We start from the raw sequence: 26074 nt of genomic DNA on the forward strand, positions 1-26074 counted from the left end.
TTCAGCACATGAGGTTAAGCACCAACAGATGCGTTCTTTAATGACCTTGGGTCCATTTGGATCCCATAGTGGGAGTGATGAGACGTTTGCGAGGATAATTCGCTTATTTTTTGAGATCTGGCGAAGGCTGTTGATACAAATCAACACAAATCTTTGTCATAGTTCAAGCAGATCAATAAAAAGCCACATATTTAACATACTAAGATCTGCGAACAAACAAGCAAAGGCACTATTAAGAGCATTGAACATTGTGGATTTTTAAAAAAAATCCCATAGTCTCCAACGAGTTGCTCAAGTAGATCAAGCAACCTGGGACTCGATTCTTTCGATCTATCGATCCATATGCTCGGCAAAGTAGATCGCTCGCAACAGTTTTCAATATTCCAGTTTCTCATAAGATGCTCACCAACTTCTCGACAATGAGCATGAGCATCAGGGCGGTCAACGGCGATTATTAAAGATCATTGAATAAAATATTCAAAATTTCTGCATTAATCACTAAAATGTGCTGTTATTCGTCGCTGAAAGGTGTTTCCTGGATTTCTGCAAAGACGGTCCTAGTTATCGACCTTTTCGTTACATATTATATAACTTTTGGCCTTCTTCTTCCTTCGCACATAATCCCCCGGCCATTTTTACCATTATTTCTGTTATCCTCCGATGTTCGCATCAAGGATTGGGGTTTTCAAGCACTGCATTTTCATCAGGTAAGCTGGCGAGAGACTTCTTCCAGGTTAAATGCTGTCTTAGTTCTTTGCGTCACTATCTGCGCTATCTCGCTGGATTCTCCCCTAAGATCATCTCAAAATCAGGTCACCACACTGTAATTCCAGAATTGCTAGGGGATCAAGGTTTCCTTTTCTACGTGGAAAGAGATAGAGAAAACTAAAAATCTTGAAGATTTTAAAATGGCTATCATAATGTGAATTCATGTACTCTCGACCTCACTTTTTCTTCGGAAGTGAGTCCTTCTAGGACTCGTGGTTAAAAGTAGAAGTTTTTTTTGACTCGTTAATCTTTTGAGAAGACTTCGAATCTATAAATTTCAGATTCTTCCGCTAGAAAATAGAATGAAACACCCATCTGAGATGCGTGGTTGGACCGGGGTGTTATCGACTGGAATGGCACTCGTATGTCTATTTTTTCCAATTTTTTGTGGTTTTCTTTATTCTAGCTCATTTACTGTTGATGTAAAACGTGTGTTCTAACGGGATGATGCGTCATACCATCGGTGAAGACGATCCTAACCAAGCACAAAAAAAATCATTGGAGCTCTTTTTTTTGTTGGTTTGGGAGTTTTTCATTTGTTTTATTTAGTTCACGATTAGGGTTAAAGGCACCGCATAACGAAATTGACTTGTCATGGAAACCCTTGCAAAAACGTAGAGTTCGGGTTGCTCATTACGGAAACGAGCGTTGCCGCTCAATTCGCATAGCCGTCCTAAAAAACGTGGACGTAGAAACCGTATTAGTTCCTACGAGATACGTTGGAACGTGCACCTTTGGATACGCTCCGATCTCCCCAGCAGCCTATGCATTGGTTTCACTTGAAAAAGCTGTTGAGGAGACCTCATTGATTTCCGACCGCTCGACCATGGATGCGACGCGTGCACAAAGGTGGCACGTTGATTTCGTAGGAAAGAACGCCGTCTTTCCTACACGCCGCTTTTTTACGACAATTAGGAGAGGATGAGCGGAGCCACGCTTTCCGTAATCCGTGTTTCCGTAATCTACAACAAGAACGTTTTTCTTGGGGTTTTCGTACCACGTCAATTTCCTGATACGATGCCTTCAAGGGCGGTTTCTATCTACCGATCGATCGTGCAGTCACAACGGAGCCTCTTACCGATTCCGCAACACCGCTCTAATTACAATTACTCCATTACTATTCAATTACAAATTCCAGGTAACAATTACCTATGTAGCATGTGGATTTTTCGGCTATATTACGTATGGGGAAAATGTGAAGGAGAGTATTACACTGAATATGGACGACGGAATGTAAGTCTACTAACTCTGTAAGATTTTCTACCCAAAAAAAAACATATAAAAAACAAAAGATACAACAAAAGATAAAACACAGTAGATATGGGGAGAAACACGAGGAAATTTAATTATTTGAGGTAACGGGAACGAAGCTCATGTTTTATTTGCTGTGTTCGTGGCTAACAGCTACCGTAGGAAATAAGTAGCCGTTTCCTAATAGTTCAACAGTGGACGACAGCACATTCTCTCCTGAATGTTTCAATTTTGTATTTAAAGAAAAGAAAATTCTAGAAAATAAACTTCTAATTAGAAAAAGAAAAATGTTAATGTAGCCCGAATCACAGACACTGCTACCACACATGTTTTTTCCTTTTTTTCTTTTTTTTTTTTGGTGATTGCAGAAAGTGATTTTAGTCCATACGGCTTGTTGATGCAAATATACAAGGAATTTTAATTGAAATGTTACCGAAGAGTATCCTTGTGACTTCTCCACATTCATTACCTAAACTATTATGAATAATAATAAAATTAATAATCAATTGACGTCAGAAAAACATTCAAAGTATCTAGGCTAATTAGGTTATTAATTTTATTAATTAATTATTAGTTTGAATGTTTTTCTAATGTCAATGAATAGATATCAATTAGAGAACGATCTCATCAATTTTCTTCTAGAAGATAAATTCTGGAAGATGATGTGAAATAATTGGATGATAAAAGGAACGAGCTCAAAATGCTGTAGCCAGTAAAATTATAAGTTTTATCACATGAACGGTGAACTTAAAGTGCTATGAATTTGTACACAATAGGGATTGTTTTCTCATCGAGAGAATTTCTCCTCTTCTTCCATTAGGATGGACAAAAATTCAGAGCTTTTCCAGGAGAATTGATTAGTTACCAGCGGTTTCAAATAGAATATTATGGAGAAATATCTCTTGGGAACACCTGCTGCACTCCTGCATCTACTAGCGGCAGAGAACAATTAATCAAATACTGAGGTACTGGGAGAATGTCGAATTAATACGGAACTGAATCATTACGAAAGTTAACCCAAAGAAGAAAGCATTTCATTGAATGGTCCAGAAAAACTCTCTAGTGCTTTTTGAAATCCTTACCACGTTCAGTTTGACCCAATCCCAAATTCTTCGCATTCCATCTCGTCATAACTCCATCACTTCTACAATCGGGTCAAAACGACACGAAGCTCAGGTGCAATCGCGTAGACGACTGCGCTTGATGCGGTGCGGTGGAGCGTAGCGGTTAGGGTCGAGTGGGGACCCCTGCAAGCTCAACTCATCGCTGCACTCCGTCACGGTCCCTTTCGATCATATTCGCTACGCTCCACTGCACTTCTTCGAACGCATACGCTTACGTAACTGCACCGAGTTTCATGGCCCCTTGAAACAGCTATAGCAAGCGGTAGAGGTCCTGAGCGGAATGATCTTTGATGACATCGTTGCTTACTTGTCAACAAACGAATTAGCAGTGGAGCACGCTATAAAACGACATAAATCACCAAAAACATTATGTTTCTCTCTAAAAGAATACATTTATAGTGTCTGGCTCATCCAGGTGTGCATTAAAGGAATGGGCAATTTCAGGGGAGTATGAAAAGGAGGGAGAACAAAGAGGAGGGGATTCCGTCCATTTCTCCTAATTGCCGTAAAAAACGGCGAAGACGCTCATTCGTTTTGGCGCACCATTTTGTACAAGAGGTTCGATTGGAGCGCGCCAGTCTTGTGCGGCGCCGCATCTTCCGGGCCGTTTTTACGGCAATTAGCAAAAAAAATCCCTCCCTCTCCGTAGTCTCCCATCCCGTATACGAATACTCCACCTGAAATCTGCACCACCTCAGATTCGTGGGGTGATGCCTTTAAGAAGCGGGACGCTTCATGAACAAAGCCACATAGGAAAAAGCATAGGAAAAACCATAGGGAAAGAATGAGAAAACATGATCCTGAATTCTTTGAACAATTCCCGTTTAATTAGGACTATTCAATAACTTAAAGGCGCATGAAAATACTCAAAATATCCCTGGTTCCTAGGATTTTAAAATCCTAATGGGATTGACGAAGAATAACGCAAAAAATCATATGTGGACGTAGATAATGGATATTTCCATGCAGCAATTCCATTGCAAAAGCTAATGGTGGTCTTATCGAGAGGAATGAGTTGTGGTCTAAAAAGATGACGATGAGGGTGTGGCCTGGAATAGCCGTTCAACACGAAAGAAAGAACAACTCTTGCTAAGGGCAAAAAAAAAAACGAAAAAAAAATGAAACGACTAGGTCGGATCAAGTGGTCTAGTGCAGAGGATAAAAGAGGAAAAATAATAGAAAAGTGATTTTTTTCTTTTCAATTCCTGAAAAATTGATCAAAACCCATTTTTGCTCTTGAGCTTTTCTAAAATTCTAAAATTAAGTACAAGAAAATTAAAAAGAAAGGAAATTACTAATTATTAAAAGAAATTAATTACATAAGTCGGGACAAAGTAGACTCAGTTTTTCGCGACTAGCTCTTTTGAAATACACAATCGTAGAAACTAGAGAAACCCTATAATTTTAGCAAAAAAAAAATATCTGCATCTCGTGTCGCAAGGATAATACTGTCAAAACTGGAACTGTCGTCTCGGTGACAGCAAAAGGATTCCATAAAATGATGGATAACTACCAACTAGGCGCGCATTTTCAGAATTCATATCCGCTAATACAAGATAATAGCTTAAATGACTTTGTTGAATGCTTCTAGTAATTTCATGTGCTTTTTACGCTTCATTAACTTTCTGAATGAACTCAAAACAACAATCGTCATTTAAAAAGCAGTTTATCGGAATAATAAGGGAATTATTGTTTCGATTGCTGAAAGTCAATCACAAAATTGAAGTGTTTTAGTCTGATAATTGAACTGAAAAACGGGAACTAAATTATGACTCTAAAGAAAGCACTTAGGAGTTGTTGCTGTTCTTTTTTTAATTTAAATTTTTTCAAATAAATGAATCCTTGAATAAATTTTGATAGACAGATAAGGAAATATATTATTGCAAATTTAACAGAGTTCAATTAGAAGTTTTCTGGGAGTAACAACGGAAAGGAATCGTTACATTATGAAGTTATTTACTTATTTATTTAATTATTTATTTATTGAAAACACCCACAGGTGTGGCATAAAACAGAAACAAAGTGAAGAAAGGTTGGTTATGTAGAGTATGCGATGAGATTTTTTTCAGATTAAATATAACCATGAAGATATTCCTAGCTTTGGTAGTCTATAGTGGATATCTACTACAACTTTATACTCTGACTGAAACCTTTCATCCATCGTTGGTAAGATTCGCCGAAGGTCGAACTATGGACACCGCGAAACTGACGTTGATATTAGACTACGTGCTAAGAACGGCTATTGTTCTGGTGTCATGTGAGTGCTATTTTATTTATGAATATCCTACACAATTCCACCAGATGACGCACAGACAAATCCGGGATTATGCTAAGAGCAGCTAATTTGATGTTACTCTTAGCTTATCTGTATAAAGTGTAAGATAAAAGAGGAATATTTCATAGATCATTCCCGGTTCTTTGATTTTTTCATAATTCACCATGCTGGATAGTTAAAGGCATCACTCCATGAATCCGGATTTACGGATTTCAGGTGGAGGATTTCAGGTGGAGTATACGGGATCATAGATTATGGAGAGAAGCGTAATCTCGTCTATGTCTTCCTAATTTCCGTAAAAAAAAACGGGCCAGAAGATACGGCTTCGGGCGTTCCGGCGCGCTATTTCCTACAACGAGTTCGATTGGAGCGCGCCAGCCTTGTGCGCGTCCCGCATTTTCCGGGCCGTTTTTTTTACGGTAATTAGGAAGAAATGGACGGAGTCATCCCCTCTCCATAATCTACTATCCCGTATACGAATACTCCACCTGAAATCCGTACTACCTCAGATTCGTGGGGTGACACCTTTAAAAAAATCCATAAATCACTACAATCTCACATTTCAATCATGTTCGATGCGAGAACGATTTTAATGCAGCTGAAAAGCTGCATTAAAATCGGAAGTCTATTGTATTTAAGTTTATGGATAAATTGTTCGCTAACAAGTCCCAAATTCCACTTACCCTGAATCTTGGCATTCTGCGAATTTCGCGCTATTTTTTTAAAAACAGAATCTAAATTGCTATCGACCTTTGTTCTGGCTAACGTTTCGACGTCATTGCCTTCTTCAGAGCCAGGAAAACCAAAGACACATGTAACCTACTTACTCAAACGCCTAGTCATCCCGCAAAATATGACTGAGGAAACAGATTTCTCAAGGATCATTAACGTCAGAGAAGCAAACCACAATAGCTCCCGCCTTGATAGCCATAAAACCGTGATGTTAGCGGATTACGGGTTGTTAGAGCTGCGACGCCAATAGTAACTACCGTAGGTCAAAAGTCGCAAAAGTCTTGATGTTTGTTCGCGGTTCACTAGCGAAAGCACTACTAGTAATAAATTCACTTCACCGTAGATTATACGTGAAACCAATGCAAATCTCATATACAAAAATTTCAGTTGTGGTGGCAGTATTGATCCCGAATCTTGCGGATTTGATGCCGTTGATTGGCGTCACAGCAGGTGCGTGAACGTCTCGTAGTTTTCTTATTCACTAACAACATACAGTCGGGATCGAATTTCTTCAACCGGATGACCGTGACGCGCCTGCCGCAACGCACACTCCTATGCCTCTCGCGCGCGCACACACACTCTCTCTCTTCTCTCTGTATGTCAAAATCGATGGCAATCACGCCCATCTCGGTTGAACGCACACGGCACCGACTGTAGTTATCCGTATTCAGAGATGTGAACATTTTCTGTATGAATAAAGAAATTAAAAAAAAAGTAGAGATGATTATTCTCGTCACTTTTCAGGAATGTTTTTGGCTTTGATCATTCCGCCTACTGTAGATGTGACAACGTTTCTTCCGATATACCTAAAAGAAAAACGATACTATGAAAGTGTCATATTATTGTTGAATAATACATTTTTCTTTTTTCTTGGATTCTTTTTTGTTGTAGCAGGACTAGATGCCAACATAAGGCATTTAGCCGGATAGTGTTAAAGATTCGTGGATATGTTTGTATATTGATGATAAATGAAATACATGTGAATATCTGAAAAGTCTGAATCCTCTCTTGAGAAGCTTCTTTGGGAGCATAATTAAAAATTAGTTGCTGGATAATTATAGTGGAGTCAAAATCGGAAGATCAAAATTTGAACTGGAACCTGTTGCAGTTGCATAGGCAGCAGGGTTCGTGGTGGGGCCCTCGTTAGTTCCAGCTAGACTGCTGAGACGAATTAGGATTCTATAGCGCTATGACGAAAGAATTCCGGGATTCTTCGGAAAACCTCTCAAAACCTCACGTTTTAGCGGCGCGACTAGGGCATAGCCCTTATTCCTTTCTGCAGTCTGATTACACCAAGCGAAGGTCCCACCTCGATCGTAGCCGCTAACTCCGCCGCGCTGCATCGAGCGCGGCTGCTTACGAAACTGCAACAGGCTTCAGGTCGTTTTGACTATGTGCTGTTTTTAAGGATGGCGAACACAAACAAATCTGAAGAATAAATCGACACCATTCATTCCTCACTTACGATATAAAGGGATCGAGTTTGCTCATTGTATGCTTTTTGCTCATTTTACCTCATGTCGCTTATGGTTCTCTTTGTATAAATAAACCTTGCTTTTTCAAGGCGTGCTCATAGGTCCCACAACTGACAACTTGGAGTTTGGGTTGAGCCATCATATGGAATTCTTTCCAGGAAACGCTACCACTTTGTTTCCGTTGAAAAAAGTCTATATTTTCTGCTAATTTGGCGACGAGGTCGTTATGTGGGACCTTTATTTGACTTTTCGAATTTTTCGCCACTTTCAGGTGCCTAAACAGAAGTACTACTTAATAAGCATTTCCTGCTATGATCCAAAACGCCTCTATCCAGTTCTATTCCTTACCTATAGATCTTTTTATGGGACAAATATACTGCATTTTACGTCATAATCGTTTCCATTGTGCGCCTTATTTCTAAATAATAGTTCCTGCACCGTTGAAAGGAATGAGGTTTGCAAATTAACCGGGGTCCCGCGAGGGGAATTACTACGCATAGAGCGGAAAAAAATGGCGTGAAAGCTTAATAACATCACTCGGCAGGCATAGAAATGAGGCAGATAACGAAAAAAAAACTGGTTTAAAGTGGTTTATATTGGCTCTAATAGTAGTTTTTATACTAGTTTATGGTGGTTTATACTAGCTCACGAAACAGAAATATCAGCAATGGCTTTGATGACGTTGTGGATTCTGGCGAGAAATTCTCAAACTACTAGTGAAAATGGACGAATGAGTCCCTGTCATTTCTCTTGCTTCACAATCCATTAACTGCTTGATGCTCCATGTGTAGGTCAAACGTTATAACGTCGATAGTGGTGGTCCTGCACAGAAATACACATTTGTTCGTACACCTGGCAGCGCGAGCGGCCGTATATTTGCTTGGGACTCTAGGTGAGTCTGGTTTACAGTTCATGTTTCTTCTGTTTTCGTTATTTCGATGGATTGCCAAAATAGTAACCCGGTGCTAAGGCAGCTGGATGGGACCAAAAGGCGGGACCCAATGATGAGGTCGTTGAGGACTTCTTGGGGGTGATTTCACGTATAGTACACGACTATAACACCAACGTGTTGTCGAATTCCAATCTGAATGCAGTTTTCGCGAAAAGAATTTAGAATTCGAAGTTTATTCATTTATTGAAATTAAGCTTTTGGTCAATCACCAAAACTCCTTCGCAACAAAAGTCCTACTTTTTTTGAAAGCTTTCATATGCCAAATTTGCTCAATGCTTCGCTCAAATGCACTTATTTTCTAAATTACTCGAAATCGATTCCCCTAGACGTGCTGGCAACCATTTCAGAACTATTTCAAAAATGCTTTTCCTGTGACGCGTTACTCAATTTTGAGCAATTTCTAAAATTGTTCGAATTCCTTCTCTTTTTTTTACAAGAGCTGCGTTTAGATTTAAAGGCAGCATACCACGAATCTGAGATAGCGCGGATTTCAGGTGGAGTATTCCTATACGGCATAGTAGATTATGGGGAGGAGAGTGATTCGTCCATTTCTTCCTAATTGCCGTAAAAAATGGTCCGGAAGATGCGGAGCGTGCACAAGGCTGGCGCGCTCCAATCGAACTCATTGTAGAAAATAGTGCGCCGGAGCGCTTGAAGCCGTATCTTCCGGGCCGTCTTCTACGGCAATTAGGAAGAAATGAACGGAATCACCCCTCTCTCCATAATCTACGATCCACGATCCTGTATACGAATACTTCATCTAAAATCCGTACCGCCCCAGATTCGTGGTATGCTGCCTTTAAGTTTCATGTTAGGCTGCCCGCAGAGTTCACAGCCGCGCTGGCGGCGCCGCCTGGCTGTTTGGTGGTTATTGAGTGCGCGATTGCGGGCGCTCAATAACCATCAAGAGCAGACCCGCGCGGCTGTGAACTCTGCGGGCAGCCTTACGTCGGTGTTCCGAACTGCAACGGTTTTCCCGATTGGGAAGGCGTAGGTTAGCCATGAAAAGCAGTTTTGGATGGATTCGATTTTTCTCCTCGAAAAATCTGATGTCTGATTGATTGATGTAATTTATAATTTGATTTATATCCTAAACGAATACTATAACCGTCCACAGAATGTGAAATACTCCCTTGAAGTAGTCACTGATACTGATACTGCATTTAGGTTACAGCTTCAACCTTTCTCCCATTCCGCTTATCAAAGTGGTGAAAATCAAGCCGTCCAGATGATACAGAATCCACCTAGAACCCTCGTAAACATAATAACAGAAAACAGAAAGAACGGTAGCGAGGTCCCAAGGTACAAGAGCGTGGGAACTAGAGGAAGGTGTCGTTAGGGGGAGCAGGGTGGGTACTCACTGGCGCCCTTATTTCCCGAAGCTCTTCCATACTTTCTTCTCTTAGTAACTTAGGTTTACATGTCATAGATGCTCTAAGACTAACGCTAGGCCCTAGGGCCCTATTGATTTGATTATTTACTTCGAGAAATAAGGGCGCCTCTGAGTGCCCTTGAGTGTGTATCAGGCTAACACTGCTTTGTATGGGAAAAATTGTTACTGAGATCCGCGGAGAGACTTTAGCCGAGGTGAGCCAGGTTAGATAAGTAAACGCAAGCATTTAACCGTGCTAAGGTCTTTTAATTACTTCTGAACAAAAAATTTGCGTTCAGAATTACCTATAGCTGATTAAAATCAACGAAATCACTAGAATACCAAACCCCCTCAAGTTCCGCGATGTTTATATAGTAGAATTTTGTAAACATATGATTGAGTTCACCTGAATTCTGCGCTCCACCGCTATCCTGTGGTGACTAGCCGCGAAAGATTTGATTCAAATCGCTACTTTGTGGGAAAGTCTCGTTCCCATTGATATTCACAGTAGTTTCTGCATGTTGGCTGTTTTCTATTAGTTAAGATTGAATATAACTTCTTTATTCCAGGCATAATAATGGGCAAAATGGGTCAGGCTGCACTGACGTTCTCTAGTCCTTCCCAGAACAATGCTAACCTGGATCTCCTTAGGAGAATAGATTCACTGCTTACATTTTACTTCTTGAACGAAAATGAGAAACTGTAAGGAGATCAAAGTTTTTCGTGCCTAATTTTATTTTATTTTATTCGCTTTAATGGTTCTTTGTTCCAGTTTCAACGACATAACCAAACATATTCACAGTGAACGTTTTATTGGATGTTTCGTGGATGTTACTAATAACACCAAGTACTCATCAACGGATCTCATTCTTGTGGGCCAAGTTTTCGATAAAATCGCCAGATTTGTTGCATCAGGTATTTTCTTGTCGTAGTGGCGGGATTTTTAAGTTTCTCTCAGTCTGTGGTGGGTAAATGAATACTTTTAAAATGTCTTTTAACTGACAGCTATAGTGAGAAATTCCGTTGCGACTGCATGATCGTCGGCTCGAAATCGTCCTAATCCAAGCAGACCCGTTTTTATCTCACCGGAGTCGATAAATTGGTACAAGACTTGTTTGTGATGATTAAAGCACTGATAGGATACATTACTTGCTCGCGTAGATCATTATTCAAAACAGTCAAAAGCGTTCATAAACCTCAGACGACACTGAACTGAAGCCAAAAGCGTTTGCGGATACCAAACGGATAGATCAACACCACTCACTTTGCCCTCTATGTTTTCCAGTAATATTCTTGCTTCAGTATCTGTTTTATTTTCATTTCTTTCTGATTGAAGAATAGCTGCCAAATTTTCATAGTTTTTTCACCTGTTTCATACTACTTTTCCCTATTTTGAGGTAGACCATCAAATCATCGCTTCAACTTGAAGTCCGGATTAGCATCGAAATGGGTTGATCTTGTTCGGTTCTTCAAAGGACTATCTTCTGAAGAGGTTAAACAATTTGGTGCTCATTTATGGCTCTCCTCGTCCAAACTATTCCTGTCCAGTTCTGATTTTAAGGTGTGTTTGATTTTTTCAACATTTAGTTGAATATCTAAGCTTGTTAGACTTTTTAGCTTTTGAGTAATGAATGGAACGATATTTTTCTTCCAATGGAACACTGGTTCAGTTCCTTGGATGGTGATGTAGTGGAGGTTTGCTTAAATAAATGGATAGACTTAATTGCTTTTGTTGGTTCGAAATCAACGCCTGGTCAGTATTTCCTTTTATGAACTTGGTTGATGGTCACCTTCATCCTTTCATTATTTTCTAAATTTACTTCTAAACTTCAAGGGGGTCGTAACAAATTGAACAAACTGATCCCAATGTTCTGCAAACCATTACGCTCCCGTACAATGATCAACAAACTGAGAAGTGCAAAGCCGATTATTAATGGGTATCTAGCCTTGATCAAAGCTTTTAAGGACGTCCTCGATGAACACTTCGAAGAGGTATTATACATAGTTTGCTGTCTCTGAGATGTTTGAACTTTAGATCTTTCTTTCAGCTGATTATATGTTTTCTTCGTTTTTTGGCGGGAAGAGCTGCCGTAGTAATAACTGCTACTGAAGACATTCAAGACAAGTTAAAACGATCAATACATCTGAAATCTACCGATCTTGTACTTACTTGCAGCCCACCATCACATTTGGAGTGAGATCTTATCAATAAGCTATGAACTCTGTGCTAAGGAGATTCACTGTTATGGATTTTAGTTATCTTCTGGACGGCAGACCCTATCGTGCTTTCGAAGAATCTGCATCACATATTCTTCCGCTGATTTGTTCACTCCTAGGAGTAGCGCACAACGATGGTGACAAAGGTATGATTATGCATAATTGTAGCTTAAAAAATTGTGTTGTACAAAAATTGTTGTGAAATTGTGTTTAACATTTTCAATTTTTTTTCGCAGATGACTCATCTACACATGAAACTTGAACTAGATAATTTCATTCTTCTTTAGAACTCGTTGAGTGCGTTCCTGTCTGCGGTAAAAATCCCTTACTCATTCAGAAGTACACCATCTTTTTGGGGCAAATGATTCGTTTAGCTGGAATTGTGGATGGTTTGCTGTTTTATTTTAGAAATTCCTACAAAATGAATTCACTTTTGACTATTTGACCATTTAGAGAAGCAATTACATACCATATGTTCTTGTTTTGCTGTGCTTGCTGAGCGTATTGGATGCATTGAGGAAACTGCCGTGAAGCAATCACAATCAAAATTGCTTTTCTTGCAAATAAAGGCTTGGATCGATGAGAATTACTATAATATGAAAGAATTAGAGGTAAGTAGTCCGCTACTTTGAACAAAATCTTTCTAGTATTTATTCATTCTCATTCAGTCCGCACTTTGCCAACTGTTCAAGCCAAAAGATCTCTCTATGAATGCGTACACCGCTGATGATTGGCCTGGAATGAAGATACTTGAAGCGGTTTTGGAGAATTCTGCAGATGGAGAGATTAGGTAGATTCATTTTCTTGTTGTTCTAAATTAGTGTGTGTGTGTTTTTTTTTTGTAAGGGACTGTTTTTTAAGCAAACTCATAGAAGTTGTGGCTGAAACCATTCATGCTCTATTCGAAAGTCCTTGCATCATTCTGAGACGTGCCGATGAGTTGACTGATTTGATAAATGAACATCCAAACCGTTTTGAGACTGTGTCATTACTGAAGGCATGGGCTCATCTTGCTAGTATTGTCAAGGATTACGTCAGAGAGGTGAACCGGAGGACTAGTTTTATTCATTATCACTAAGCTAATCTCTCTGTCTCTCTTTTCAGACTGATGACATCAACGAAGGTAATATAATTGAGCCGGATTATCCAACGACATTTGGAGTTTTGAGACTAGTCTTTAAGATCGCAAATCGTGTTAATGATGTGAGGCTTGTTTCTACTTTTTCGTGTTGGAGGGATTTCTCTGTATGTCCGGCAGCCTTGAAATTTAGGAAGTAGATCCAGGTTTGATAGAGAAGTGTTGCTCAGCATTTGAGCTTTTATATGCAGAAGCGCAAACAACCATAAGGCATGAATTTGGTGGCGGCGCCGACATGGTTCTTCGTGGTATCTTTGAGGATTTAATTCCACCTGAATCAGTAAGTAATTAGTCTGCTCCGGCTTTTCGTTGACGTGAAAATTAAACCTCCATTGGTGTTAATTTTTCAGCTGTGTTGTTGCAACATTTATGTTTCTGCACTCACATCTATTGTTGACGTCTATCCGTTCAAGCTTTTCAATCAAAACGGACTATTTTCTGGTCCCTGTTTCCAATATTCGAGTAATTATATCGTAAATTAGAAGAGATTATTCTGCAGGGTCCTCTCTTGAATTTAATGCACTTGGAGAAATTTCTGGTCTTGTGGATCCGCTAAAGGTAGTCGCGAAAAAGCTCATCGAATTGGTTGATTCAACCGAGGTTTGAATTCTTCTGTGTTTTTTTTTTTCGTTGTCTTATCTCATTTTCCCATCAATTCGTGGTAAATGTCACCTCCCAAAGTGTTCCTTTTTTCCGAGGAAAACTTTTAATCTTTCCAGGGAAAGCTTCCCCGATCAACACAAGACAGTCTCTTGGCCATCGCTAACGTGTGCGAAAGGATTTTCAAAGAGGTGGCAAGACCAGATGTGGTGAATACTTATCCATCAGTCCTGTATTTTTTTCATACTTTATAAACTTTCTTCATAGGTGCGTAACTTGTTTGTTGCACTGTCCGACCTCCTCAAAGATATGTACCCCAAATTCTTCGGTGATGACGTTCGCTTCAAAGAGGTTTCTCAAGCCGCTCTAAAGTCCTATCTTTCGGTGAGCTGATTTTGGAATTACTTTCGAAATTTCCTGTTACTTTGCTCTACGTGGCGTGATTCTTTTCGACAGATATTAGAACTTGTGAAGACAAAGGTTGCTGGTCCTTTCGATGACAGCCTTTTGGCTGGATGTGAACCATTCTTGGCCCGGCTGTTGGGGGGATTAAGCGGCAAACGCTCCAAACTTCGTGTTTCTGCCGCCGAATTATGGAACAAAACGTTTGCTGGTTCCAAATCGCTTACATATTCTAAGGAGTTCAGGTTTGGTTAAAAATCTTACCTAGTGATATAGAGTTCCAAATAATTTCTGATGACCATTCAGGAAAGTGCTCACCACTCTAGTTCAGAAACGTGTGATTTATGCCCCTGGTTTGTCTAGGAAGTCATTGAGTAGTAGTGACATTAACGAATACAGAGAGCTGGAGGTGGGGCTTCGCAGCCGATAATTTGTACGAGATAGCTTTTTTTTAAAGGTAGAATTGATGTCTACATTTATGCAGAGTCCTTCTGATTCGGCGACCAATTCGCGTAGTGGACGGAACGTAAAAGATAAAGTTAACGGGGAAGTGCAGAAGGATGAAGATTCTACATGTGGCGACTCAATAAACACTAACTCGTCCAGAGGTGGAAGGAGACGGTATATTTTATATGGCTTCAGTTAAAGGCTTCCTATAAATAGATTTTCGATGCTGGGATCTCTTATCGAATAGGTGGTGGTAGGGGGTGTAGTTCATGAGTGGGAGAGTAATTGCGCCCCTGCACGCAAATCCTAAGGAATGTGTACAGTAGCCCTTTGTGTTTTCCTCAACCCAACGATGCAATTTATTAGACTCCCCGAAGAGTTCAGATCCGACCGGGTGACGCGGTTTGGCGGCTCTGTGTTTTGGTGGTTATTGAGCGCACTGTTGTGAGTAGTCAATAACCATCGAAGCGCAGAGCCGCCGAACCGCGCCGCCGAAACCGAGCCTGCTCGGCTCTGAACTCTGCGGGTAGCCTTGCGGGGAATAGATGCGCTACCCGATTGTGCGTTGGGGGCCTTCTGCTACTCATTGAGTTGTATTTGTTGTATTGCGAGGGGATTGAGAGTGATCCTAACCGTTATCTACTCGAACGGAGATCCCGTCGAAAATTTCGTGATACGTTGCCTTCAATGAGCCATATATGGCATATTAGTCATCCCACAGACACTGTTTGCAGCACTAAGCGGTCGCCAGTTGATACCTCAGCGGATGGGGGAACTCCTAAGAAGAAAAGTGCTCGGGAAGATATAGTTTTTCCCGAAGAAGAAAAACCTCTTAAAACCTTGCCACCTTCGCCATTCATCAAGAAAAGTGTGAGCAGTTGTTTCTCTACAGACGTAATTAACGGACTAATCTTCTTCTTAAAAGGTGTTTGATGAAGTTTACTGCCCAAAAAAGGTAATTTCATTCTGTTTGTCAGTTTTTGGAACTTTTGTATTTGAATTCTTCTACACTAAGCAACAATAATTTCGCACTTTTAATTTGCATGTCATTTGTTGATTTCCAGTCAGAATAGACGGATAACTACCACTCCTGTCTATTCTTCCTCTTATGATTCTATCTAGGTTTCGAAATGAAATGTACCTTAAAATTTCAGTCTGAACAGGGGCTAAGAAGCACCCCAACTCGTGATAGCACACCAAGAACGAAAAGACGTAACTTCGTCGGTTTGCTTGAAGAGGATTCAGTTGACTATGTGCCCATAGCTCCGAGCGAATCAGCGAAGAAAATGAAGTTAACAGATCGGCAAAAGGAAATCTTTAGCGAAAAGAGGTGCGAAGTCTCAGACTGTCTCTCTTCTTATCTCATCTTGTTTTACTTAGGGACCGCATGCCGTTTTTGGATGAAGATTCCCAACAATTGGCTGTAATTAAAAACATAGAGAAGACGTTTGACCTAGATTCATCACAGTCTACGTAAGTTTTGCTGGGATTTAATTTTTTTGTCAGAGAAACCAAGTATTCTAGTTGTACCGAGTCACATAAAAACACAAAAAAGACGGATGTGGTTGCACCTCTGAGATATGGTTGGTTAATGTATAGAGGTAGTGAAAATAAGGGAACTGAAACAATGGAAATGAAACCCAATGAAGTGTTGTCCACTGGTATACACTGATTTTTTGTGTTGTCTATTTGTAAATTAAGATGGGAGAAGTGTTTATTTCTATCTTTGTTCAATTAGCCGCTCTATTTGCTATGTTTGAGATGAAAAATGCGAAGAGTAATGAAATTTGCGTCGCTGTGGCACAGGTTTGGAATTGCAAAACAATGCCCAAGACAGGAATCGAACCTGTGTCGCCACGGCCACAACGTGGAGTACTAACCACTATACTACTTGGGCCGAAATCTGTGCCGTAAATCTGTGTGGATGAATTGCGTTCGTTGGGATTCACTTCTGTGAATAGCACATCGCGAGAAATTGAAGTACACAATTCTAACGGAGAATTTGAATCCTATTAGTTTTCATGAATACGCAATTAAATGAAAACACAAAAAAAGCGTTTATTGGACTGAGTTTATTGGTTTCCCCTTCGAAACAGAAAGTTTTTTTTCTTATTTGAGGACATTTTAAATGTAAGTGTCCTTCGGTAGTATGGCTTTTTTTCAGTTCCTTGGACACCGCCTTCCCAGCTTCTCTAGCCGAAGTCAAAGAAGAATCAACCAAGCGAAAAGTTAGCAATTCCCAAGAGGTGGAACAGATCATGATTTGTGAACCAGTGCTAGTGCAGGAGAACACTGTAGATATTGCGGCTGACAGTGATAGTTCGGCTGGCGCAAGCTCAAGGAGAAAAACAAAGATCAAGCTGGATTTCGATAAAGTGTGTCATTCTTTTTAGTGCTTTGCTCGCGAATACTGCTGGCTTTTTTTCTTGTTTACAGGCAGATACTAGTGAAAGCAACCCGAACGATAATGAGTTCCCTTCTGACGATGGTGCCACCGGTGACAGTTCAGAAAGTGTTGAAGAGGTGGAGTTGCTAATAAAGCGTGTATCTATTTTTACTTCAAATCCGTCGAGCTATTCAGATGAGTGATTGTCCCGTATCTATTAAAATGGTTGAGCCAAATCTGGAAAGCGAAGACTCTATAGGATCAAGCGGTGAAGCTTCTGCCGAGTTATCAGCGGAAAGCGAAACAGACGTGGGCAAAAAAGAGGAGAACCCTTTACGATCTCGTCGAACTCAAAAGAAGGTAGACAGTACTGTTGACTTAGGGAATTCTATTCATTTCTTACCCAGACGCTATTTAGGGAACTCCGACGAAGTATGTTGCAAGGAAGCGAAGAAGTCTTTTAAAGAGTGCTGAAAAAGAAAAACCTCGTAGAATGTCTAGAGGTTCTAAAGTGAGACTAAGCACAGTGGAGGTAAATAGATGCTTACTGAGTCTCTCTTCGTTTTCTTTAGCTCAGCTTCATCTCTTTTCCTTGACATCATGCTGCTTATTTTCAAGGATGCAACACAGACTGTAGATGAATTGGAAAAACTCGGCGATGTTGCTGAAGTTCGCTGTGCGGTCAATCATGAGGAAGACATGCTGCCTCTTCGTGAAATAGGCGAAGTTTTGACCACCCTAGAGCCAATGAATCTTGATGAGGAATTGTGCGGACAAAACAAAGCCTATGAAGCCGATGAATCACCCGAAAAAGTTACAGGAGACTCTGAGTAAGCCTCTTACTGTTTCTACCACTTCTAAATAAACGTGTTGAATTTTTGTTTCTTTTTTTTTTCTCAGGAAGGTTGCTTCTGCTGTGACACCCTCTGTAATACAGAGAATAACTGGTACACCTGGGATACTAAAAAAGGCGAATAGCCCGTCTACTGCAGAGAAAAAAGTAAGTTTTTTGTTTGAGTGTGAATAAAGAAAATTACCGTACTGTTGTTTCTATAGAAAATGTAATGCTACACAAGTTGAGATTTCGTAAAGTATTTGTTGATACTGTTGTTGTTTTCAGCTTCGTAGAGTCCATTTTGATAATGGATTCGAAAACACCACTGAAGATTTTGCTTCGAAAACCCTTGGAGATGTCATAAAGACGTCTGCTGAGGAGCAATTTCCTTCATCTCCGAAGAGTGTGTTGAAAGTTGTAACACCAAGACGACCATTCGCTCATCTACAGATGGCAAAAGATAAGGTTCGAAATTCATTGATCATCAATCTGTGCAAATTTTATTAAATTTGATCTTTTTGACGACTTGTAGATATCACTGACGTCACCGGTTGTCCCACAGTCAGATAACAATGGCACATCACCAGTCAAGAGTGAGGCAGATCTCGACGATCAGCCGCTATTCCCTGAATTGATGGAATGCCAAGAGTCAATAGTGAAAGTGGTTGGAAAGTTGTTACCAATATCTACAACTACTGGGTCAGTGGAAATATCTATTTTCATTTTTGGAATCACATTTAAAATTTGTAATCCTTGTTTAAGATCTATAACTCTTCGGAAGACACTGGAGGCGCGTGGAATTCTGCAAATTCGACACCTTGCGGCCATGACACGCCGTGAAATTTCCGCACTGAACATTAAGAAACCTCGTGTCGAAACGACTTTGAAAGCTCTTTCTCAGTTTGCCCGAGACCGTGCTCCAACACCGAAGATAACAGTGATCAAGGAGGTAGTTTTTCTTTCTTCTTTTCTGCAGGATTTAGCTGTTTTCTTCTGACTAAAGAGAACTTTCTTTTTTCGTTAGAGAAATTAATGCTTTCCGTAAACAATGTTGTTTTCTTGGCGTTCTTACGACATTCATTCTGTTTTGTAAAGCCTATCTTCGAAGCAGATAAAGTATGTGATAAATGAAACTCTGATTGTTCAACCAATTGCAGTTTGTGTTGAAATTTGAACTGGACTGCAATAGTTCACTGATAATCACTTTGTAAAACGATTTTCACGGACTAGGCTTAGCACTTTTTTTTGCTTTTTTTTTGTGTTTTTCGGAATCTAAGGAAAATATCCGCAATTTATAAACAACTTCATCCAGGCTGTTGTACCAGAAACAGAAGCTGCCCGACCAGAAGGAGAAGCTGCCCCACCAGAAGCAGAAGTTGCAGTACCAGAAGGAGAAATTGCAGCAGTGCCATTAGAAAAGTCCGAAGCAATTGCTATGAATCAAGATGCGGAAAGAAATGCTGCGATCGATAATGCTGATAACTCAGATGACGGCAGATCTGGTATAGTGCAATATTAGAAAGCACTGGCACCTGTGACGTAGTTACCAGAAAATGCGCACAAACAAAAATCGTTTTCAGAGAACTTCGATGTGTTGGAGGAAGCCGTGGCCACTGCTGAAGAGGATGAAGCAGCTGTTGTGTCTCCAACAAAAGAAGCTGCAGAACCAGAGGAAATGTCATGCAGCAGCGACCTCAGTCCAGACCATATACATCCTGATCCTCTATCGACTTATGCCGAAAAGCTAAGGTTGTGGCGTGAAACAGGTGTGTTTATGTGGTGTCACGTTTTTCAACTCTCAAATTGGTACTAAAGAAGTTAAACCTATTAAGTTGTCCGGAAAGTAATGAGGCACTGTCAGAAATAACCAATTTTATCCTGAATAAGAGGGCACCAAGTCTAACTATTCCAGCGTCTAGGAGAACATTCCTGAACTTCTCATGAACAAGGTTAAAAGGACTATCGCGATGCGTGTACGATAAATTTGATTAGAATGGACGATCGTTTTGTAAGAGCACACGCAGGCCGACAGGTAAAGGTAACTATCAACCATGTACTGGGCCTGGACGAGCCTGAAAAATCAGGGTTGCCACGAACGACTGTTAGCTCCGCCCCCTTACCGGTGCTATCCAATAAGAACCGCGACGAAAAGCTCGGGTCGTTCTACTCACATCCGCCCTCACGTGGCTGGGAGAACTTGACAGCAGCTGGAGATGCTAGGCGGGGATATTCTACACCACCCATCTTATTCCCTTGACATAGATCCCTCCGATTACTGTTTTTTTTTTGAGTTCTAAAGAAGCCTGTTAAGGAAAAACGATGCGAGAACTTTTGTAAGCTCAGATCTGAGCTCGAGTCATTTTTTTAGTCCTTCTCCTCTGAATTCTTTGCAAGTTCAGTTCAGTTCATTTCTCAGTTCAAGAAGAAGACGAATCCTCTTCTTTGCGAAGAGGATTCGTCTTCTTCTTGAACGATGAGAAAGAGTTGCTAATAAATATGGAGAATATGTTATTGATCAAGTTTGTTTTTTTAAATAAATAAACAAAATTGAAGCTGAGAAATGTGTCTCATTACTTTCCAGATAACGCAATAGTTAGTACTGAGATACCCTGATTCCCACTGTTGTAGTCCTGGAAGCAAACCGTGAGCTCGAGGCAGCGTTACGTACTGCTGAGCAGTCAGGTGTAAATTTGGAAGATCTTCGATCAAAACGAGGATTGTTAATGATGGTCAGCGGATGTGTTGAAATGTTCAATGTCTCAAGAGCAAGTTGAAACGTCGGTTGGAAGTTATAGTTTTTAAAACGTCATAATTGTGTGCAGGTTGATATGCGGTTATTTCGTTATTTTTTCTCTCTTGAAGTTTCTGTTGTTATCATTATCATTGTTTTCTCAATCTTCCATCTTGTATATATTTCACGCTTTTATGGCCTATCGTTTTCTACTCCTTTACTTTTCATCACTAGCCCATTGCTTTAATTGCAAACACTAACGACCTCTTTCCATGATGCTTACTCAGTAAAGCTACGAGATCAAGTCATGGTTGGCTATTTGCGGACCTGTACAGTTAACAGAGTGGTCATTTAGTTCTGGAAGGCAAAAAAAGCAAGATAGTTTCTCCTAATAAGTTCAAAGTACTCCTAGGTCATAATATCTCATCCATAGTGCTTTAGTTTACTTTTTTGTACATTTTTTGGGACTTGTTGAGTTGAAGAAGAATTTTTGATGCGGTTTGTCATCAACGGATTCAGGTGGAAATGACAGCGCTGTTATCTTCGCGAATATCCCATCAGAGGCTTTCGTTTTTTCGTTTTTTTTTTTGACATTTTATTTTCCACTTGCTAACATGCTGTTCTTTGTAAATCTTAACCAGTGGACAAACCCTTCAATTAACCTAGGGTATGAGTTTCAAGTATTAACACTTAAAGTGCTCTGTGAGAAAAAATTGAGATTATGTGTTCTGCATTGCTGAATAAATCTCATTGTTATTATTTTCTATGTTGTTTTCTGATGCCGCGTGTACGAGTTTGATTGCTACCTGGTCGCGGTGGTACTGTTTATATTAGACGCAATCAGGGATTTGAGTTTTGAGCTACGCTTTGAGAACGTACCAGCACTGTACCGTGCACAGCTATATGATGCAAGATTCCTATATATTGCAAAAAGGTGCTGTCGCCCAGCACATCGCCAAAGTCCACAACCTGAAGGGTAATTTTTCTGGAGGAAGCGTGAAATCTTTGCAACAACTATGGTTTCTTTCATATTACTAAAAACCAAATAAGGTTAACTTTGTTTCTTTTGATGACCTACTGGGAAGACTTTTTTGTTCTGTAACCATCTGTTCTGCTTAAAAGGAACTTAAAGTAAGGAACAAGTGAATAATCCATGTTTTGGCGCGTCTATAACATAGTCAGCGTTGAGAACGGTTCTCCTTGTATTGTGCCATGGGAGAAGAAAGAGAGAGTGTGTGTCAAGCAGATGAAGACCGTGCACCCGGCCAGATCCCAGGCGGTCACTCGTTTGAACAAATTTAGTGGCGAAGGTGTAAGTAATTGATAATGTTCGTGTAAAAAGCGGCTTGGAAGTGCTAGTTCTCTCAATAATTTTGTAGAAGCAAATCTTATCACCCTTTTTTTATCCAGAGAGATTTGGGATTCTTACTTGTTTCAATGATTCTCTCTAATTTCTGAAGAGAACCTAGGTACTAAAAAGGTGATTCTGTGTTCAGCAGTAGAAAAACTACTAGTTTACAAAATAAAAAGTTGCTCAGTACTGAGTATATGTCAGGTGTATGTTTTTTAGTGCCTTAATAAACTCGTGACGGTAAATTCCGTTAAAGATTTATTACAGTACTAAAATGAAGCGATACCGTTGTTGTTTTGTTCCTATTTTTCCTGCTTATCCTAAGAAACATCTGAGGATAAGCGGATGAAAATGAAAAGCAGATGAAAATTCACTACTCAGTGATCATTTTGCTTTTTATGTTTATCCAGGAGAGCTGCATTATTTTGGTATGGGAATTGTGATTTGATCCTGAGAGAATCCATGTTTTTTTTTATGTAATCACAATGTGTGGGAGGGAATTTTCTCACTTGGATTTTCTTCATAACCGTCTGCTGCTCTCATGGATATTGAATGTTACCGTAGTTTTGTTACTGTGGTTACATTCAATGTTATTTCATTTCCATCTATCATCTTTACTTTTACATACGTCGCTTTATTTTTTAAATCCATCCTCGCTCAAGCTCTCCCTACAAATCTTCATAAATTTGCAATGAGTTTTCGGTTTCGATACTAGAATACTTAAAAGCTCGGAAATGGTTGCTGGAATTTTTTTTCCACATGCTGCTTCAATTTTTCTTCTTCAAGAAACCCTTAGGAACGTGTGAAGCGCAGTCGGTAAGAGGTTCCGCCATGTCCAGACGATCAATCTATGGTTCGAAACCGCCCTAAAGCCAACCAACTATCTCATCTCTCGATAAATTGGAGCCAGACTTGTGTGAGAGGATAAAAACTTTGAGTTTATACATCGGCTGGGCCATGAGGTCATTGAGTCGCAAGTGAACGCGTCCTAAGCGGATTTTTTAACGCCTGACACTTAATCCTTTTGCCGTCTGAGAAGGTTTTACTGTGGGGGGTTTGACCGTAACCCATCTACCTCTAAAATCTCTGAAGTTTTGTAACTTAGATGGCTCTTTTGTAAATATCTCTTACTTAGACATGATTTATTTTGACATTGCAAAAAAAGTCGTGAGAGATTATTGGTGGTCACTAAACCGTTTTTGGGGGGTTTGTTTAATAAAATTGTGTTAAATCCACTAATTAGAACTAATTGAGGCGATGAAACTGAAAAACTAATCATTGGTGGACATTTGCTAATAATGACAATAATAGCGATTCAACTCAGTCTCTTTTCCTTTTTTCACGACCCTCCGTATACATGGAAGGCAAGAATTCCAAGAATGTTTTCCACGTAAAGTAACTGTTACTTTCCCGCCAATATTACTTCCGTAAAATTTCTGATGAGTTTTTTTATTCGCTCTCATTGATTTCTTGAGTCTCCAGTTCTTCGGCGAGGAACAACCTGTTGAAAAATTCATTCCACTTAGGACCATTTTTTTTAGCAGAATCAACTTACTTATATTCAGAGTGTTCGTTTCGTAGCGCTTATCATGTGTTTTTCTTTGGAACTCCAGAGAAGTTTTGAGCTATTTTACTAAAATTCTACAAATTCTAGGTCCAGTTCTGGATGACGTCCTTATCGCAGGAGAGGCCGCATCTTTTCACCATTAATGATGATCCAGAAGCGATTCGAATTGGCATTATTTATTTATGTTTGTCATTTTTTATGATACCTTTCTATTGTGTATTTAATTGGGTAAGTTTTGAGAATTTTTAAATTTTTATTGGACGCTTGCAGGAATTTACAGTAACGTTAGCATAGGAGATGCTGGTTTGCTACATAGAAAAGGAGAGAGGAGGAGAGAGAGCAGCGCGGTTTAAAGCATACCGTGAATCTGACGTGATATTCTGGACGTGGATTTCTCATGGAAAGCTTCTGTGCGGGGTCGTAGAAAAACGAAAAACCACACGGTGCCGCTCATCTCTCCGTGATCGTCTCGAGAAACGGCGTGGGAATCGCTTTAGTTCCTACGAGACGCGTTAGAACGCGCCTTTATGTACACGTCCTGTCCTCCTCAGCGGTCTATTCATTTGTTTACCTTCAATAGGCTGGTGAGGAGACCTTGTTAATCCTTGAAGGCACGTTTGTTGATGCGGAGTCGCGTCGCAATGCAAGTCGTCGTAAAAAAAAAAGTCGGCTTCCGGACCGTTTCTTTGTACAGCAACTACGGGGAGATGAGCGGAACCACCTGGTTTTCCTCAATCTAGGACCCTTTATAGAAGCCTTCCATGAGGAATCCATACCACGTCAGATTCGTGGTATGCTGGGTTTAATGTAGTGGGTTAGCTGGACGCTCACGCATGAACGCACGTTACGCGACGGTGCCGTCTGGGCTCCGCGATGCGATTTTGGCTCAGTCTGAATGGAACACGCTTCTTCGTGCGGCAAGAAATTATCGGACAAATTTTATCCAAAAAAAACAGTGGTGCAATGACAGTACAGTGGTGGTCTTTAAATAGACGAATAATAATAATGAACCGACCATTCACTGGTATTCACATCTATAACAAAGAATACTGTATGTCTCCTGACAATTTCCTCCTTAACCTCTAATTTAATTGAAATTCGAAAAAAGCAGTTTTTCTGCTAAAGCTGTTGTTTTCTGATTATTACCACTAGTAATTTGCTTAGATGTAATCTATGTAATTTATGCTGTTCACTGTTCCATGATTGATGTTGGCTGGGATCGTGAGAGACAGACGTCATAGTAGTTGTTGTGAGAGATAAACATCCATTCATAAACATAAAAAAGATAATAAACAAATAAAGATAAACATCCTATCCATACAAAATTATGGATACAAGGTGAAGATCTCAAAAATCAATTCCTATTGCCATTGTAGGTCATGTTTACGGATAAGGAGATCACACGTGTGCTCGTCTATCGTCTGATGAATCATCTTCATCTGATCGATTTTGGTCAATTATTATGTCATTTTATTAGCGGTTTTTTCCCGATATTTCCAGAAATTACACATCGTTCGAGATTTTTCTCCAGCGTAAGTGTCTTGAAAATTTCATTCTGGATTCATGAGTTTTTTTTTCTTCATGTGATTGATTGGAAATGAGAAGGTAATTTCTATTGTTAAGCATATAAAACCAATATGTTTCTTATTGGGTAGGAAGTATAACAACAACCTCAGCCTCCCTCGTTTCCTTGACGGTTATTTTTTGACATGGGACCTCACCCCTCTTCGAGAAGAAAACCATTGTAAAGAAACGAAACAGCGATGGAAAATTGTCTGCAATAATTTGATTCTTAATCACATAAGTTCTAAGTTAGATTCCCAATCGCTGAACGATGAGGACGTAAATCGACGCATTTTTTTCCATTTAAAGGGCAAATAATTCCGAGCGCTGTATCCCTGGAATCAGCGTAGAATCCATAACACAGAGAAGTCTATTAAAATACCAGTATGCATAGTACATACAGCAACCTGACATCGTTATGTAACACATAGAGGTTCCGTTGGATGATTTGATGATTATCTGGATTTTTTTGCAGTTCATTGGATCAACCGTGAACAGCTTATGGCAGGCGATGTTCCCATATTTGTGTGTTTTATCCATAAGTCGTATTCTTATCATCAGGAAGAAAATGGACGGCAACATACTTATGTGGCAGCTAAAGGTGAGTTCGTTGTTTTCAGGATTCAGGATGATAGATTTAATTATCTAGAATGTGTCAGTTCTCACTGTTTAACGTTGTGAATGCTTCTCATATAAGGAATCATAGCGGTCTTAGTGGATAGGAGTTGAGTAGGGATTGGAGGGACTGGGGACTTTATCCTGGAATAGAAGGTGATCATCGCAGAAATATTTCAGTAGTTGGAGAAGTTTTCCAGTTTTCAGAAGTTTTCCTCCACTAATCTATGAATAGGACAACAGAATATATTCAAACAACGAAGAAAGGGTGTT

The 26074-nt window shown here is 39.9% G+C and overlaps 1 protein-coding gene across 3 annotated transcripts in view; it reads left to right on the top strand.

The window, feature by feature from the left end:
- RB195_003638 (uncharacterized protein) overlaps nucleotides 1-26074 on the top strand; it is a gene marked incomplete at both ends in the record, with an annotated part of 44358 nt that overhangs the window by 13437 nt on the left and 4847 nt on the right. The window contains 44 exons of one of the 3 annotated variants that reach the window (XM_064201376.1): nucleotides 1050-1130; nucleotides 1907-2001; nucleotides 5213-5400; nucleotides 6538-6600; nucleotides 6895-6981; nucleotides 10519-10651; nucleotides 10722-10864; nucleotides 11347-11510; nucleotides 11567-11702; nucleotides 11784-11941; nucleotides 11998-12143; nucleotides 12206-12312; nucleotides 12454-12555; nucleotides 12620-12777; nucleotides 12835-12956; nucleotides 13028-13208; nucleotides 13271-13369; nucleotides 13438-13584; nucleotides 13655-13745; nucleotides 13804-13904; nucleotides 14024-14113; nucleotides 14172-14288; nucleotides 14361-14551; nucleotides 14613-14715; nucleotides 14791-14927; nucleotides 15488-15623; nucleotides 15908-16083; nucleotides 16134-16226; nucleotides 16918-16981; nucleotides 17039-17128; nucleotides 17190-17276; nucleotides 17335-17499; nucleotides 17558-17671; nucleotides 17758-17969; nucleotides 18040-18139; nucleotides 18260-18439; nucleotides 18507-18673; nucleotides 18737-18923; nucleotides 19287-19476; nucleotides 19555-19740; nucleotides 20603-20703; nucleotides 23711-23851; nucleotides 25000-25155; nucleotides 25662-25787. In XM_064201376.1, the coding sequence (XP_064057255.1) occupies nucleotides 1050-1130; nucleotides 1907-2001; nucleotides 5213-5400; nucleotides 6538-6600; nucleotides 6895-6981; nucleotides 10519-10651; nucleotides 10722-10864; nucleotides 11347-11510; nucleotides 11567-11702; nucleotides 11784-11941; nucleotides 11998-12143; nucleotides 12206-12312; nucleotides 12454-12555; nucleotides 12620-12777; nucleotides 12835-12956; nucleotides 13028-13208; nucleotides 13271-13369; nucleotides 13438-13584; nucleotides 13655-13745; nucleotides 13804-13904; nucleotides 14024-14113; nucleotides 14172-14288; nucleotides 14361-14551; nucleotides 14613-14715; nucleotides 14791-14927; nucleotides 15488-15623; nucleotides 15908-16083; nucleotides 16134-16226; nucleotides 16918-16981; nucleotides 17039-17128; nucleotides 17190-17276; nucleotides 17335-17499; nucleotides 17558-17671; nucleotides 17758-17969; nucleotides 18040-18139; nucleotides 18260-18439; nucleotides 18507-18673; nucleotides 18737-18923; nucleotides 19287-19476; nucleotides 19555-19740; nucleotides 20603-20703; nucleotides 23711-23851; nucleotides 25000-25155; nucleotides 25662-25787 (5811 nt within the window). Of the gene's footprint in view, nucleotides 1-1049; nucleotides 1131-1906; nucleotides 2002-5212; nucleotides 5401-6537; nucleotides 6601-6894; nucleotides 6982-10518; nucleotides 10652-10721; nucleotides 10865-11346; nucleotides 11511-11566; nucleotides 11703-11783; nucleotides 11942-11997; nucleotides 12144-12205; nucleotides 12313-12453; nucleotides 12556-12619; nucleotides 12778-12834; nucleotides 12957-13027; nucleotides 13209-13270; nucleotides 13370-13437; nucleotides 13585-13654; nucleotides 13746-13803; nucleotides 13905-14023; nucleotides 14114-14171; nucleotides 14289-14360; nucleotides 14552-14612; nucleotides 14716-14790; nucleotides 14928-15487; nucleotides 15624-15907; nucleotides 16084-16133; nucleotides 16227-16917; nucleotides 17129-17189; nucleotides 17277-17334; nucleotides 17500-17557; nucleotides 17672-17757; nucleotides 17970-18039; nucleotides 18140-18259; nucleotides 18440-18506; nucleotides 18674-18736; nucleotides 18924-19286; nucleotides 19477-19554; nucleotides 19741-20602; nucleotides 20749-22815; nucleotides 22873-23710; nucleotides 23852-24999; nucleotides 25156-25661; nucleotides 25788-26074 lie in introns of those variants that run through there. The other 2 variants (XM_064201374.1, XM_064201375.1) reach the window with 2 other exon arrangements.

This window comes from Necator americanus, chromosome IV, assembly GCF_031761385.1.
Source record: "Necator americanus strain Aroian chromosome IV, whole genome shotgun sequence".
NCBI classification, from domain to species: Eukaryota; Metazoa; Nematoda; class Chromadorea; order Rhabditida; family Ancylostomatidae; genus Necator; species Necator americanus.